Below are 16,541 nucleotides of genomic sequence, written 5' to 3'. Positions count from 1 at the left end.
CATTTGTTTCGTCCCATTTCTTTACTCAAGTGGGCGTTAACTGTACGTGCTTTAAGGACATCTTTTTTTTTTTGCTGAAACTGGAACGAATTGAGTTTTAGATTACTATAGGACTCACTCATAATGCGCTGTTCTTATGACAACTCGTTTAATTTCATAGGAAAGACTTCGTTTTGTCATAACTCATTAGTTCGAGTGCTCAAAAATTGCGGTAATGAAAAAATGTATGCATGCTTACCTTGAATAAACTTTTCTCGAGTTGAGTAGCTTCGACCAAATTCTGCCTAATGAGCGGTAGTTTTTCTCCGAAAATGAAAAATCCCTACGACTCGCAAAGTGGATAACTCAAAAATGACGTTAAATCATAACTATGTTGAACATCTTGGATATAGAAATATTTTTCTCAGCAGAAAGACTTCGTTAATTGTTTTGTATACGTTCGTAAAGAGGAATCGTGAACCACTGGGTTCACCGTTTTTATTTCGCCACGTTCGAACTTAACATATCAATCCTTCATGGTGGATTTTTCTGCGTCAGTTACCGGAAACTGTCAGTAAGCCAAGTTCAACATTCCTCTAATCCATATTTTTCACAATAACAAAGGTTACTTCACTCAAAATAATATATAATTCACAAACTAATRATCCGACAATTGTCATATTTATATTCACGCCTTTTGAAGGTTAGAGCTAACTAAAAATAATAYGGATTTAATTCTAGTGCCGTCATCTATTTGTCAGACCGGGCACTTTAGAATTGACCTATTATATGCTAGTGAACTTTCTGGCTATAGAATTCTAATTGAGTTATTCAGATATAATTAATAAGATATGATATTTTTTAGAAGAATCGGATCACACATTGTGACGGAATTTATTGACAAAAGTCATATTAACAAAGRCAAAAAGACATTCAATTTACTGTATACATACATCAAAATTCACACTCATCCATTGTAAGCGTGGCTATAGTGGAAAGAAATTGAATTCAATTAGTTAAACCTTTTCTAATCTTCCTGAGCCAAACGGTTTTAGTCTGTTAGAAGAAGATTACCATAAACATAGCAAGAATGAACAAGATATCACTAAAATTCATTTTGTGTAAATTGCGCTTAATTGCTTCCGATATTTTACAAACTTTTTAAAAGTTAACACGCTTTGATCGTGTTTTCTTTCCTACTGTAGTCAAGCTCTGATCATTGGCCCGCATTAAGTTTTACCCGCGAGAGAACACTAAGCACACGATCAATCAAGTGATTTCCCTGTGCGTGTACACTGCTGTGAGTCAGCTCAGACGAAACAAAGAAATATATGAATGCTGCCTGCTATTTCTATAATTTTTTTTTTTTTTTTTTTGTTTAGCGGGGATTCTTCATATGCTTTGAGCTGGTATTTTTTGGCTTTGGATACAGGAAATAACCGAGTTTGGAAAGGTATGCAATGAAAGTACTTTACTATTTTTTACAGTACCAAAAAGTCACACTTTTTAAGAGAAGCTAATATGTTGTACGGATGTAATTAAAAGATATCTCAAACTAGATTAGAGGGAGAAACACTGTCAAACGACATTATGCATGTTTTCGTTCACTGGGTTCATAGAAGAAAATAAGAATTTATACTCTGAGCTTCAGATTGAACTGAAATTCAGACTGACCATACGATACGTGAAAATGCTGAGAGATGACAATAGGRAAAAATTAGGTTATAATTATTATTATTGGTATTATGCACAAAAAAGTTTCAATTTCTAAAAAGAAATATATAACATTAATCTATAGTTTTCATATTCGCTTATGATCTGATCTGTACCAAAACTCAAGGGAAAAAAATCTAGAGATAACTTATTCCAGTGACAAAGCTATTTTGGTGCTTTCTTCGGCCAAAAAATCACGAACAAGGAAGACAAAATGCAATGTATTGAAGATCTCATGTTCAAACTAATTGAAAATGCATATTAAATACATGACATGCTCCATCTTAGATAACTACTTCACTACTAACCACTCCAATAAGGACTGAATGATTATCTTTGTTAAATCGCCCAAAAGGGAACTGTAAGGGAACAGAAAATTATTATGATACTGAAAAACTTTAAGGAATCTTCCCAGTGAAATTTTTTTCGAAAAATCGGGTTTTTTTTTTTTTGTTGCATTATTGGATAGTATACACTGTAATAAACATTCTCTCAAATTTGCAAATCGGAATTCAAATTATTACGATCGCTACAGCGTTTCTTGTAGAAAGGCAACATAGTGGGAAAGGGTGTTTTTCAGAACGATTCCTCTCACTCTCAAAAGAAGAGTTTTGAAGATAACTAGTTCCAATTTGGAGAGAACATTTTTAACGAAAAAATCATTCCAGAAAACTCATCTCTAACTTACGCATAGACATTTCCAGAATATTTTGCCCATTCTGTATAGCGATGTTTTTGTTGAATAACTTCTATTGAAATGAAGTACCTTAATGAATAAATAAGATTCTAGAAAATGTACAGGTGATAGACCCAAAATCAAACCAACTCGAATTAGGTGTATAYAGTATATGTTAAAATTTTATTAATTATTTAAGTAAATCATTATTTTATAAACTCCAATAAAGTGTTTTTCCTGTACCTCAATAAAAACTATTAAACATATTTACTAAGGTTAAAAATTATTTTACATTTTCAAAAATTTACWAATTTCACAGAGATTACACAGCCAACGAATAACTTTACTTAAAATTAAAAATACTAAACTTTAATAAATTTATTCCTCATTCGAATCTGGATCCAAAGTTTTTAGTATTTTTCCAAGAGCATCAATACTTGTAGCAATTTTATTGATCTTCCCCGCATTTTCGTTTACCGCACTCACTACTTGATTCTGAAAACCCAAACACTTCAAAATAATACCAGAAGCTATGAGTGCATTAAGCAAATAACTTACCGTTCCTTCGTTTAGATCGTCCAACCAATCGGCCTGTGTGAATCCCACAGCCGCAATAAGCAAGAAGACAGCAAAGATAACCGCGAGTTTTGTATTCATCGTGAATGAAGCAAAGACAACGAGTATGGAGAGTTGAATGATTGACCTCCAGTCAATTCGTTGCTTTTATACATTATGCCATAAAAGGGATCGACGCTTACGAGCGCGTTGTCTAAAGAAAAGGGGATTTTTGCACAGATGCTGTTCTGGAGTCGTTTTTAGTGATAAGAAATCGCATGGGCAAACTGACGACTAAAAATAATTTCTACACAAGAATGCATTGTATTTTTATAGAGATCTGGCTGTCGGTACAACTATTGATATAAGTATTTTTGTATGTAATACTACGGCAGTAAATCCATTAATTCACGAAAATTGTTTAAATAAAAATTATTGAATTCATATAACAATTTAACAAATTTTAATTCAAGGCTGTTGTTTTAAAATTTTGTCAAGGTTGAATTATTATATTATAATAGATATACTACTGCTACTACTATCATCTATTAGTTAGATTATAACTATTAGTTAATGAGATATAGGATTTTTGTGAAGAAACTTGTATTAGTTTACAAAAACAAAAAAAAATGGATCGTGTGTTAATAAAGCATTGCTTTTTTAGGGAAAATACTGTTGAATTTGGGCTCTGCACCATTGAAAAGAGATTTGCTAAGTTGGAAAGWGTGCGAAATGAGCACCARGGACAATGAGGCCCWAAAGAAGCGAAAGCTCTGTGCTAAGTGGKTGCCGCGCAAGTTCATAATCCAACAAAAACAGCGAATTGTTAATACTGARGAGTGTTTGAGTGCTCTTTAATCGTMATAAAACCGAATTTTTGTTTCGGTGTGTGACAATCATTTAACACTGGAGCATAATTACATGATGAACCAGTTCTCAGCCGATGTTCGGAATGGCCCAGTAGCCAATATTTCATCTATATATGTATATCCAATGTTTTATATACTTGAATACTGGTTCAATCGAACCTAAAAGAGAAAAATGCGATTCATTGATGCTTACTTGCAGAATAAATTTAGATCTCTTTTGACAGCTCTAGACTACATGCACCCTTAATCAAATGGGTATTTTCCAAAATATATGTATATAACTTTATATTTCTGAAACAGAAATGCATCTACAAGAGACTGATTTCTAAATTTCAAATCAGTTATATGTATGTATGTATTTAATATAATCCTAATGTAAACTAAAACTAAAACTAAAGTAGTAGAAGTCGATAATTTTAGAAACCATACACCAGTCTAATATTTTTGGGCAATTATTTATGAATTTTACACTAAATGAAAATTTGAAATTTTTTATATAAATACTACTATTTACATATAACTACCACGATATTTCTAGTTGCCCAAAMTAACCCAAAAATTGATCTTCTAAAAATTATATGAAGCGGTAAACACATTGCAACAAGCTTGCATAAACAGCAACAAAGCAATACCAAGCTTTTCTGTTCAGCACTAAGTGAAATAAATCCCCCAAAAACGCGCTGATAACGAAAGATGACATTCGGTTAGTTTTCTGATGCCGGCGCTACGAGTATAAAAGCATCGTCGAGCTGACGAATGATCATTAAACACTACTCAAACGTTGAATAAAGCAAAAGCACACCAAGCTTAAAAAATCAATCAAACATACAAAAAAAATTAAAAATAAACCCTAACCTAAAATGAATTTTAACAAAATTTTCGTTCTTCTGGCTGTATTCATTGCCGTCTTCGCCGGACAAACCGAGGCAGGATGGTTGAAAAAGATTGGCAAGAAAATTGTAAGTCTCCAATAACTACTTCAAACTGAAATACATTTCTCTAAAAACTCTTAACGAACGAAGTAATTATGAATTTCGAACTTTTTCCGTAAAATTTCAGGAGCGCGTTGGTCAACACACACGAGATGCCACCATTCAGACCATTGCTGTGGCTCAACAGGCCGCCAATGTTGCGGCAACTGTGAAAGGATAAACTGAATTTGTTCGCAAGTTGCAACAAAAGCATTTATGTACCCAAATTAAGTTTAATATTTATTTATTTAGAAAATAGTAAACGATTTATGGAGATTAAAGTAGAGTTATTTGAATAAAAAATAATTTTCCCAAAAAAGCTACATATTTTTTAATTTTATTAATGTATGTTTGTGTTATGGTATCACGGGCAATTAGAATAAGTTCCTTCGTCGCAACATATCTACCATCTACTACTACAAAAATTCACGCTCTTTTCTTTGAGCAGTATGTTTTCAATGAACACTGAATGATAATAAAAACAAATCGTTCTCTGCAAAATCTTGGTGTTTTAAATAAAGTTTAAATAAAGTAATATAATGAAACTAGGAAGTGGGGCTGAAAGGAACTATATGTGACCTGGTCTACGAAAAGGGAGCTAACGTGCGAAAACTAGTTTTCTGGGAAACAGCTGTTAAAAAAAGCATCTCATCTTCCATCCGAATCAACTAAGAAGTGAAAATTGATTTGTTGACAACTAAGATCCCTTCCTTAGACCAGGTCAAATATAATATTACACTGCTTAGACATTACTTTGTAGCTACTTGAAGATTATCAGATGAAAAGAGATGACAAAACTTTACTAAATCGATGTAGAAGTGTGAGAAAATGATCAAGCAAAAATCTTGTAGACTCTCATTCATAATCCAATAAGAATTTTAGCTGTAGAAAGCCATTTTTATATCCAGGATAGAGTATATAAACTTTGTCTGGAAGTTTGTAACACCCAGAAGGAAACAAATTCACTATAAGGTATAAGTGGATATATATGTAAATAATCAGAAGGACGAGCTGAGTCACTTTAGCCTATATATAGTACAGTGTGACAAAAAAGTACCCGGCAAAATATTTAATTATTCGTCAATATATTAGGTTGTAAAAAAAGTCTTGCGGTGTTTTCGCTAGTTGGCGCTGAGAGCGCGTAGTTCTAGTTATATTCGTCTCATTGGGTCATGCTATACCTTTTTTGAAAGCTCATTTCATGCGCTAACGCGTGTTTGATTGATTGTCACTACTTTTAAGTCGTGCGTGAGTTATAGCGTCGCCAACATGGAGCAAAATAAAGAGAAAATACGGCATATTTTACAGTACTACTACGATAAAGGCAAAAATGCATCTCAAGCCGCCAATAAATTTCGTGCAGTTTATGGACCTGATACAGTTTCAATTTCCACCGCACAAAAAAATTGTATGAACAATTGAAAATTCAATAAAAATACCGCAAGACTTTTGGACAACCTATTATTATTTTCCAAGTAATTCCTCTAGATATAAGACACTCATGCCAACGATTTTTCCAGTCCACGAAACATTTTTCATAAGCACTTTTGGGATGGCCTTCGGCTCCTTCAGCGAATTTTATTTTATCTCTTCGATCGACTGAAAACGAGTTCCCCGGCAATTACAATTTTTGTAACAAAATTCACACGGAGCCAAATATGGTGAATATGGTGGTTGCTCAATGGTATTCATTGCGCTTTTATCTTTAAATTCGGTCATAATCGCAATCTTTTTGAATAAAATTCAGCTTTATCGGGACGAGTCGAGCAAGTACGCGTTTTATACCCAAAATATCCACCAAAATTATTGGAACGGGCTCGCTACAGATGTCGAGCTCTCTTACCATCTCTTTAACACTTACCTGGCGGTTTTCAAGCACCATATCCTTCACTTGTATAATGTTTTTATCAGTTAAAGAGATCGAAGGTCGTCCAGAACGAGGTTGAATACATACGATCTCTCGACCTCCTGTGAAGGCTAGTATCACTCGTAGGCTTGTGTTCCTGAATCATCGTATGCTTTTTCAACATTCGCAATGATTCCGCACACGAAATTCRGTTAGAAATGCAAAAGTTCAGACAAATTCTTTGTTTCATGCCTCAGTTTTCGAAATATCGATCTGATATTTTACACACGACTTTTTCTCGCCAAAAAGCAGTTTATTTGTCGGAACAGTTGATAGCGGACCAAGAAAACAGAACGATCAAACTCAACTTCCCGTATGGAACATATTTTTATTGAAAAGCTGTTTCCATGAAATTYGTCATGGATTATTATCTAAAGCAATGGTACAATATTCCAATAACTCCTTCATATTCGAGAACTTTGTATAGCACCTATCTGCCATACAGTCTGACCGCTTAAGATGAAGATAAATATATTTTATTACTTTTTATGCTTTAATCGGTGATTTTAAAAATGACGTACATATGTATATGAAATTTGGATTTCCGGCAAAGAAAGTTGATCGTTTRACACAAAAAAACGGTTTAACGCTTTCCAATAGAGAAAGCAAAAAGTAATGAAACTGGGATAATGAGGAGTCACCTAATACTCAGAAATACAATACTTATAAGGAAGAAATAGCATAACTACAAACACTCAATCATCTGCGTATTTATAGGAATTTTTAATTAATTATTTACACAACTACCCTGTAGGAAAATTKAATCATCAGTCTGTCGAAATAAACAAAACCAAGGCTACTTGATAAAATTTSGAAGCTTGACCATTTTTGTTCAACAAAATATTTATTTTCAAACYGTTATGTTTTCAAAATTACACTAGTCAACAAATTTTAAGGARAAATGTGCGACTGTTGTGCTAAGAGGTCTGTTGGGTATTGGAGGTGTTCTGATCTCGAATTTGAGTTCAAAACTTTTCCATCACGTARASCTATTTTTGTAGTTTTAGTAAATGGCGGAGGTTTCCAATGCAAAAATCATAYGTGTTGGGAAAATAATTACTATCATTTTCCGTTCTAGCAATTAGCCAATAGTCTCTAAAATCACTTTTTTAAATGATTTCCTGTTGGGTCATGTGTTAAATTTTTTTATGGAAGCGTTTATTCATGAGAAAATATGTAGATTTATATGTATGAAACAGACCTAAATATATTTACGTTCATTTCTTTACAAAATTTGCTGAGTAAAAAACTGTTTATTTGCAAGTGAATTTTTTTAATTGTTACTACATATATGTCAGGAAACCGAATTTCCCAAAAAAGGTCGGAGTGATTAATAACTCAAGATACTTCTCATATTTGAAATATACCTACAGAGAGTGAGATAAATGGTTGCCTTTTAAATTTAAGATTTCCCAAGCAGATTTAAGACCTCATAAGAAGCTCCCTTTGAGATAACGTTTTTAAATTATTGTTTAGAAACGAGCGCAATTGCAAAATCGGCCTTGGCTAAAAAGGCGATTTTTGCACAGACTACATCCAAGAATTTAATTGATAAGAAAGAGCACCGGTAATTGCTAAAGCCTAATAAATAAATAAATGCATACAAAAGTGCTTTTTATTTTTAGATTTGGCTCACTATTTTAAGTTGCCCACTCAGAGATTGATAATTAAAATTTCTATGATGCTGCAAATACACACATTCATATACATATACTCGTACATAAATTCACGTACACTCAGCTCCTCTGTCAAGCACTGAGTGTCATAGCAGGAAATCCTCGACAATGCGCTGATAACGAAAGCTGACACTTAATTGTATTTCCAACGTGTTCACGCCGGCTATAAAAACAACGACAAGCTTGCTAATGATCCATAAACATAATTCGAACGTCGAAGCGTAGAGAACTTCTCAACAACCGTAAAATAAACACAAACTAACAAAATGAACTTCAACAAAATTTTCGTTCTTCTGGCTGTGTTCATTGCCGTCTTTGCTGCACAAAGCGAGGCAGGATGGTTGAAAAAGATTGGCAAGAAAATTGTAAGTCTCGAAGAACTCATCTAAACTGAAATATATTTCTCTACTAGTTCTTAAACACCGAATCATTTATTAATTTCAATATCTTTCAATAAAATTTCAGGAACGCGTGGGACAACATACACGAGATGCTACAATCCAGACCATCGCTGTGGCGCAACAGGCAGCCAATGTTGCAGCAACTGTGAAAGGATAATCGCAACATTTTTGAAAGTAGCAACAAAAACATTTATGTACCTAAATTAAGATTAATATTTATTTATTTAGATAATTTTGTGATCAAAATACTCAAATAAAGTTGAGAATGAAATCAAGTGTTTAAAAAAAACTTAAAAATGCGATATAATATTTACCTTAAGCATATAAAGAACCTTTCGAATACTGACAATCCCTATTTTGGCGGCAATATATTGCTTGAGCAATTTTTCCTTTAAGAAAGTTATTACTTTCTGCTCGACAGACCGTTGAAACATCACATTAGAATGAATTGGCTGGAATTAATATTGTATTAGTCGACTTAACTAACTGTAATTTGGAAAAGGCTAAAAACACTTCGTCCCAAACCGAAGTCTAACATATTGAATTTTTATCGGTTCAATGCTCGTTTCTGAAATTGTTTGCGACTATGCTTCATGTGTAATAGTTTTAAGCAAACTATGAGAATATTTTTACTTCTTATTATTAATATTAATTTTTTAGTTCAAAGAACCGTCTGGTTCCACACTATTTTTCGTTATACTAGTCTTACGAGTTTTATTCAAAAAGTATCACGTATTATGTGTTTCTTAGGAAAGTGTTTATTTATTCATGAATTTTTATCTTCTCAATCGTTGAGTAGCGTCTTCTTGCATGGGCCTCATCAATTTTGGTATCATAGTGGGACAGATCTGAGGAATACAGTGGCTGCGGTTTCATTAATGTTAACTTAATGCTAAAGCAAAAAGAGGCGCTATCATGGTATAAATAATTATTTTTATTCTTTCACAAATCCGGGCATTTACAGCCGCCCTCGGCAGCTCCATCAACAGATTTGGGGCAAACTCAAGGCACCTTGTCGATAATCGACGTCCTTTTTAATCCATACTTGGGAGTTCTGGGCATCACAACCGATGCGGCGTTCCTAGCTGTCCAAGTGAGATCACTCGTGACTTCACGAATATCAAATTGATTACCTAACCTTACATAAACTAGTTTCAATAGATAATATCTCGACGCACAGCTGCAAAGCTTTTTATGTGGTAAAAGTCAATCTTTACTAATGAAAGTAAGTATTATTTATTCCGTATATAGGGCATAGGATATGATTGTACTCTGTACAGATTATATTAAGTTTCCCATGAAGTTTGTACACTTAGAAGGAAACGTCGAAGACGCTATAAAAAATTAACAGCTGTACATGATTTGTTCTTCAGTCAGTCAGTATATTTTCGAATTAACCCTTACAGTTTTTGAGATATCGATCTGAAAATTTTTCTTTTCTCCGCAAAAATCTGCTCATTTTTCGGAACCGCGGATATCGAAGGACTATAGCATATAGCTGCCATACAACCCGACCGATCAAAGTCAAGTCAACTATTCATTGGTACCTTAAAATTTTATAAAGAAATACGCCCTAACAGAATTTCGGATAAACCGCTATCAGAAATGTGGGCAAAATACAGTAAGAATTTTTAATTTAAATTTCGAGCGAAAACCCATTCTTCGAAATATATATATATATATATTTTTTTTTTTTTGTGGAAAGTTGGTAAGACTATCTGTGACATCTGTGTCAATTGTCACGTCAATCTCATCATTAGTGTTTACTACACGTTTGTCTTTCTAAAGCAAACAAAGTTTTTTCGGCGATGTTTACGGTAAGTGAAATTATTCAACAAAGAAATGCCATTGAAGTTTGTGTGCGGAATCAAATTTCTGATGCCGATTCTGTACGTTTCGCACGGAAGTGTTTTTGAATGGAATAAATTAATATTGGAAGGATTAGTGAAAACCATTTTGAAAGACCATTTGGGCCAAAGAAAAGTGAAATCACAGTTAGTTCTAAAATCAGTAAATTTTTTCGAAAAACAGTATCGCGGTAACGTCTGTGAAATAATGCTTTCCGACTACCAGGATGTCATGAAACGTATTATTACTGGCGATGAGTGTTAGATCTAGCTACGACCCTGAAACAGAACAATCGGCCGAATATAGTGGCAAAGGTGAGCCGAAACTGAAAAACCACGTGAAAACAAGTTAAATCAAAGTTTCACTATTTTTTGCTCATATGTATAGAAAATATATTATTTTAAAATTTGGCAATAGCAATCCCTCTTTTCCCTAGCTTCCTTCTTTTATTATTTACCTAACATAAATATTACAGAGAATTACTAATTTCGCTTAGACAATAGAGTGGTAGTAAATTTAGTAAAGTAATTGAAGTATGAGGTATTCCATAATTGTTCAATGACATTACTAATAGCAAAAAGAAATATTTATTATATATAATTTATTTATATAAATTTGTGACCTTATTAGTTATAATTCCTGAGATATGTACGAGTACAATCTTATTTGCCAGTACGTAGATATGTATTTTAAATTTTTTGCTTTAACTCAAAAGCGAATAATTCAAAGCTTATATGATATTAAAAACACATACATATAAGTACAACAAAGCTACTTTATTAAGCGTTAAATCGAAAGAAATCCCCGCCAAAATACTGATAACACCGCTGCCGCTGTTGTGTATTTTTTTCGGGCGTACTATAAAGCTGAGCTTGAGCTGATGATCGATCAACAAACACAATTCGAGTGTCAACAAAGACGGAAGCAGCAGCAAGTGTAAAATCAGTCAAACACAAATTTAAACACTTAAATAAAATGAATTTCAACAAAATTTTCGTTCTCCTGGCTGTTTTCATTGCCGCCTTCGCTGGTCAAACCGATGCAGGATGGTTGAAAAAGATTGGCAAGAAAATTGTAAGTCTACAAGAACTACTTCAAACTTAAATATATTTTTCTACAATATCTTAAGGAATGAAATATTTTTAAATTTCCAATTTTTTCCGTAAAATTTCAGGAGCGCGTTGGTCAACATACACGAGATGCCTCAATACAGACCATCGCTGTGGCCCAACAGGCAGCCAATGTTGCGGCAACATTGAAAGGATAAGCTGAATATTTTTCTGCGCCAACTATATATTTATATGTTTTGTAACTTAATTTAAATTAAGATTATTTATTTAGACATTTCTATGACTGATTTATGAAGAGTAAAATAGAAAAAGTATTTTATTAAAATACGATATTGAAAAATATAAAAAAATAAAATAAAAACATATCGATTCTTTACATTTGTTAATAAAATTTCCTATATTCTTCTGTTATATATTTCCTGGTTTAGTAGTTGTTATAAATATATCTTTTGTATTCAAAATAGTTGCTGTAGGGACAGCAAACGATGCCATACTTTTCCCGTTCTTTGGGCATTTCTCTTCAGTAAGGTTTGCCATTTTATCATGGGAAGATATATGATCCGAGTCGAAATTATTAAAATTTACTACCGAAACTCGGAGTCAGGGTTTCTCAACTTTAAGAACGCTCTGTCCAATTTATGGTCGTCATAATCATCCTGCAAGATCAACAATTGAGCGTCTAGTAGAAAAATTTTAATCCAATATCACTACAAGATGTTCCCTTGCCAGTGAGACAAAGAAGTACCCGTAGTGCTGAGAATATTTCTACCGCTAGCGCATCAATTGTGGAAGACCCAAATCCCTCTCTCACATGCCGTTCTAAAGCTTTGGGGATCTATGTAACGTCGTTTTGCAAATTTTGCGAAAAGATCTTGGCCTTCATCCTTACAAAATCAAATTGATACAAGAATTGAATTGACCACCAGAATCGTCGTAGGTTCGTAAATTGGGCTTAGCAGCAACTTGAAAATGATCCGGATTTTCATCGAAAAATCATCTGTAGCAATATGTGTTTCCAACACGATGGCGGCACAAGCCACACAGCGAATGTCAAAATCGATTTATTGATAACAAAGTTTGGTGAACGTGTACGTCAAGTCTATGGTCTATGACAAAAAGCTAGCGACGTTGAACTTCCTATGAATATCGAACGTGAAATTACAGCAGTATCGACCGATTTATGCCATAAAAAATTGGAATCAGCGTCTGGACTTATACGGGTGTGTCCGTGGTGGCCACGCAAAAGAAATCGAACTCTATATATAAAGGCATCGAATGTACACTCCCAGGAATAAAGAATTTCAGTGATATCCCAAACTGTTTTTGTTTTATAAAAAAAAAAACTTTTATAGCGCTCTTATCTCGAATTTGACTTTCCTATTCAAAAAATTATTCGGGCTCAATTTAATTAATTTAAACAAATCAGTCAATATTCAAATTTTACAGCCCGAAGCTAGTTTTGTATGTACTTTTTCTTAAGTTAATAAGGAGTGTTTCCCACAATGACGTTTGATCAAAAGATTTGTCGTTTTGAAAAACCAGATATAAAAAAAAATGTAACTGGTATAAAAAGGAATGACATAAAACCAAGAAATACAGTTTAAATGACGTTCCACCAATAGTTCGCGAATAAAATGCAGTAAAAAATAACAAAAAGCAAGAAACGAAACGAACGAAAGTTATGATAATGATTAAGAAGAAATAGCGAAACCACGGACATTCACCAAATATGTACATATATTAATTTGTGTGTCTGTAGCTCCATTTATGATTAATTATTCACAAAAATCCCCTGCAGGAAAATTTTACCATCGATCTTGCAAAATGTGGTAAACTGACTAGTTATGTGCGAAAATTATGACTTGACAAACAAATTTTATAAATTAATTTCTTAAAAAAATTATAAGAATAATTCCAGCTACAGTTTGAGAGCACAAAAACACTAAATTTTAATTTAAACCAATATATTGGTCATAAAATAAAATTTTAGTAATAGAATATTTATAAAAATAATTTTTTTTTATGAATATACATCGGATATGAAATCAAATAGTTCAAAAAATTAAATAAACATCAAAACTTGACTTTATTTAATATTTATCTTTGTTAATATTTTCCCTACAGGGCATTCTCAATGAATACAATTATGTTTGTGAGTATAAACGCATTTATGAATGAAGCTGAGCTGAATTAATTGAGCTCTTTGTTTCAGTGCCTTTACTCACAAAATTTACTATAAACGTAGGTATGAACATATGTGTGATGGATGACGATTAAAGCGATTTTTTGTTTGCGAAGCTCGCAGTGTAAATAACCGAGGTGTTTCTTTATAGGTGAGTTTCATTTGTTGTTGTCAAAGATTGGGGAACCTAACGATGACTCAAAATTACGCCCAAAAACAATGATTAATAATAGAAGCTGCTTCTTGTATTTGAAAATTAAGTAATTGGCCACAAATGTGAGGAATGACTATTAGGGGAAACCTGTAATGTCATTGACCAATGAGTTGGAAAATGAGATACACATTTCGATCATCTAGGCAAGTTTTTCAGGCACCAAGTACACATAACGCAAAACTTCAACAATATTGCTTATTGAACAACAAGTGATCCAAGTAGAGGTCATTTTTTCAATAGCCTTTGAATCGATAATATTCAACCGAATAGACCACGTCCAGCACGAAGTGAAGAAAATATAGCCGCCGTAGATGAAAAAAATCGAAAATTGGTGTCCCCCTCTCTGTATCTTTAACTTAAGGGGTTATTCTTGTGAACTACAAAAATCGATTTATTATTTAATATGCAAATCGAATATACATATATTTAGGAATATTCTCCGAAAATTCGAAGTTGATCTGAGAAATTATTTCGAAGAGATGATCGCGTTTGTAAACATTTTTTAATCCATTATAAAATTTTTAAACGCGTTCTGTCGAAACTCTTTTATCAGAGTCGGTGAGAAAAATTTCTTCGGATCGGATGGGACAATCTACTTAGAATTTTCACACGACCTTCTTAGAATATCACATCTATTTGTCAGTTAATGATCGAAGTAATAGGATTTTGACAATATTTCGAATATTAGACAATTTTTTCTCAAAAAGGACTTTTTTTGAAGCCGCCATTTATTTTGAGATTTGGATTTGTGATAATTTAAAGCATAAACCTCACTGTCAGACACCTTTACTCGGGGGATTTAGACATATTTTTTATTWTTTATTTCAAGCTGGGGTTGAAACATCTCGGCAGTGATATATTCGACAAACCAGAAGATATTGGCATTAGTCGCCTCAACATATTTGTGATCGGCTCAAAAAGCATTGTCGGTTTATAAGGGTMTTCTAATCAATTTCATAGTTGGTTATATTTTTAATGTAATATATAGGCTGTTAAATCGAATCTTTCAATTCATTTAAGAATTTATTCTTATTTTCATTCAAAAACACCATTTACAAGTACACAACGAATACAACTTTATTAGTTTCAATTAGCATCATTATAAAAACCTTTCCACAACTTGTCAAAGCTCTGAGCAGTTTGAGACGCTTGGTTAATTAAATCCGTTTTCTTTTGCAGCAAATCAGTCTGAAAATGAAAACACACTTGATATCAACTCGGTGTATTTGAACGTAGTATTAGGAAATATCTAACAGAACTCTTAGCGAAGTCCATCAAGCCAGAGAGACCGCCAAAAAAATCGTGCTGTTGGCATTCCACGGCCGCAAAAAGCAGGAACACAGCACATATTACCGCAATTTTAGTAATCATTGTAAGATGGATGTGTGACCTCGAAATAATTGCTTGTTTTTAAAACGAAACACGACAATTACGAACGTGATGGATAACGGAAGTAATTTGTTCTAGAAATAGCAACTAAACACAAGTGTTTCAGATTTTTAAAAATTTCTATAGAGCTGTTTAAGAGTATACAAATTCGACACGTTAGCAAATTTGATTCACCGCAACGAAATACCTGGTGTGACAAATGAAATCCCCTGCTACAGATTATAATACGAATATGCTCCACAGTGAGCCACTTTTACTTAGAAAGTCAGTTTGTTTGACAGTTATTTGCTATAGTGGCCTAATCTGAACAAAAGTTTTCGATACAAGGACTTGATTTTGATCGATGACACCGTTCGTTATAGCCAGAGAATTGGAGCAAATTTTCTGATCGATATCTGAACTGAGAGCTAACCAAATGGCCGGTTACAGATGAGTTAATCATTTGTTTATAATCTTTTAGAGTATTCGACTTTTCCATCTCACAACCTACTTAGCTTATTGGCATGTTCTGAAATTGTCGGACGATTTAATGGTAACGAGTAAAATCGATATATGGATCTTAGGAAAAGATATCGAGCTTGATTTCAAATTATGCTAGTATGTTTGTGTCAGGTTTTACTTCGTTACCTTTGTTGATTTCAGAATTACGCACTGCACATAAAAACAAATAATTCGAAGAGAATCACAATTACATTCTATGGAAACTGAGAACGTTCTATGCCATTGACTGTAACTTGTTGTAAGTGTATAACGAAATCATAAAATAAAAATGGGAAATGTTGTTATCAATTTGAGGTTTCTTAGAAGTCATGATATACATAAAAAAAAAACAAAAACAAAAACAATTAATCAAAATTTTATACGGAACTGGAATACCTAGATTTGAATATACTTCAGCAAGCGTTGAGTACCATTGAAAGATATCCACTATAACGCGCTGATAACGAAAAGTGGCGCTTGATTGTATTTCCGATGTCCGCGTGCAACGAGTATAAAAATAACATCTGTCTAGCGAATTATCAACAAAATGAAGGAAAAATTCGTAGATTTCTAACAAGTTTGTGTTAAAAAAAATAAAATAAAAGAAAAAAA

At 33.1% G+C, this 16,541-nt stretch overlaps 3 protein-coding genes across 3 annotated transcripts; all 3 read left to right on the top strand.

Moving 5' to 3' along the window:
• The first annotated feature begins 4,571 nt into the window (after window positions 1-4,571).
• Window positions 4,572-5,071, top strand: LOC108977565 (cecropin-1). The gene is made up of 2 exons (XM_018947295.1): window positions 4,572-4,751; window positions 4,852-5,071. The coding sequence occupies exons 1-2, from the start codon at window positions 4,653-4,655 to the stop codon at window positions 4,942-4,944; spliced, it is 192 nt and encodes a 63-aa protein (XP_018802840.1). The 5' UTR covers window positions 4,572-4,652; the 3' UTR covers window positions 4,945-5,071.
• A 3,488-nt stretch (window positions 5,072-8,559) lies between these two features.
• On the top strand, window positions 8,560-9,017 carry LOC108977568 (cecropin-1-like). Its single transcript, XM_018947297.1, has 2 exons — window positions 8,560-8,710; window positions 8,811-9,017. Exons 1-2 carry the CDS (start codon window positions 8,612-8,614, stop codon window positions 8,901-8,903), a joined length of 192 nt encoding a protein of 63 aa, XP_018802842.1. The 5' UTR covers window positions 8,560-8,611; the 3' UTR covers window positions 8,904-9,017.
• A 2,484-nt stretch (window positions 9,018-11,501) lies between these two features.
• Window positions 11,502-12,027, top strand: LOC108977567 (cecropin-1-like). The gene is made up of 2 exons (XM_018947296.1): window positions 11,502-11,668; window positions 11,769-12,027. The coding sequence occupies exons 1-2, from the start codon at window positions 11,570-11,572 to the stop codon at window positions 11,859-11,861; spliced, it is 192 nt and encodes a 63-aa protein (XP_018802841.1). The 5' UTR covers window positions 11,502-11,569; the 3' UTR covers window positions 11,862-12,027.
• Window positions 12,028-16,541: the final 4,514 nt, after the last annotated feature.

Source organism: Bactrocera latifrons, unplaced genomic scaffold (genome assembly GCF_001853355.1).
Source record: "Bactrocera latifrons isolate USDA-ARS-PBARC rearing strain unplaced genomic scaffold, ASM185335v1 scaffold_91, whole genome shotgun sequence".
NCBI classification, from domain to species: Eukaryota; Metazoa; Arthropoda; class Insecta; order Diptera; family Tephritidae; genus Bactrocera; species Bactrocera latifrons.
The sequence above is the reverse complement of the archived record's forward strand: the minus strand, read 5'-3'. Positions and strand labels throughout refer to the sequence as shown.

Coding starts and splice junctions, on each gene's coding strand:
- LOC108977565 (XM_018947295.1), top strand. CDS start 4,653: ATGAATTTTAACAAAATTTTCGTTCTTCTGGCTGTATTCATTGCCGTC. Junction 4,752..4,851: donor AAAAGATTGGCAAGAAAATT/GTAAGTCTCCAA, acceptor GTAAAATTTCAG/GAGCGCGTTGGTCAACACAC.
- LOC108977568 (XM_018947297.1), top strand. CDS start 8,612: ATGAACTTCAACAAAATTTTCGTTCTTCTGGCTGTGTTCATTGCCGTC. Junction 8,711..8,810: donor AAAAGATTGGCAAGAAAATT/GTAAGTCTCGAA, acceptor ATAAAATTTCAG/GAACGCGTGGGACAACATAC.
- LOC108977567 (XM_018947296.1), top strand. CDS start 11,570: ATGAATTTCAACAAAATTTTCGTTCTCCTGGCTGTTTTCATTGCCGCC. Junction 11,669..11,768: donor AAAAGATTGGCAAGAAAATT/GTAAGTCTACAA, acceptor GTAAAATTTCAG/GAGCGCGTTGGTCAACATAC.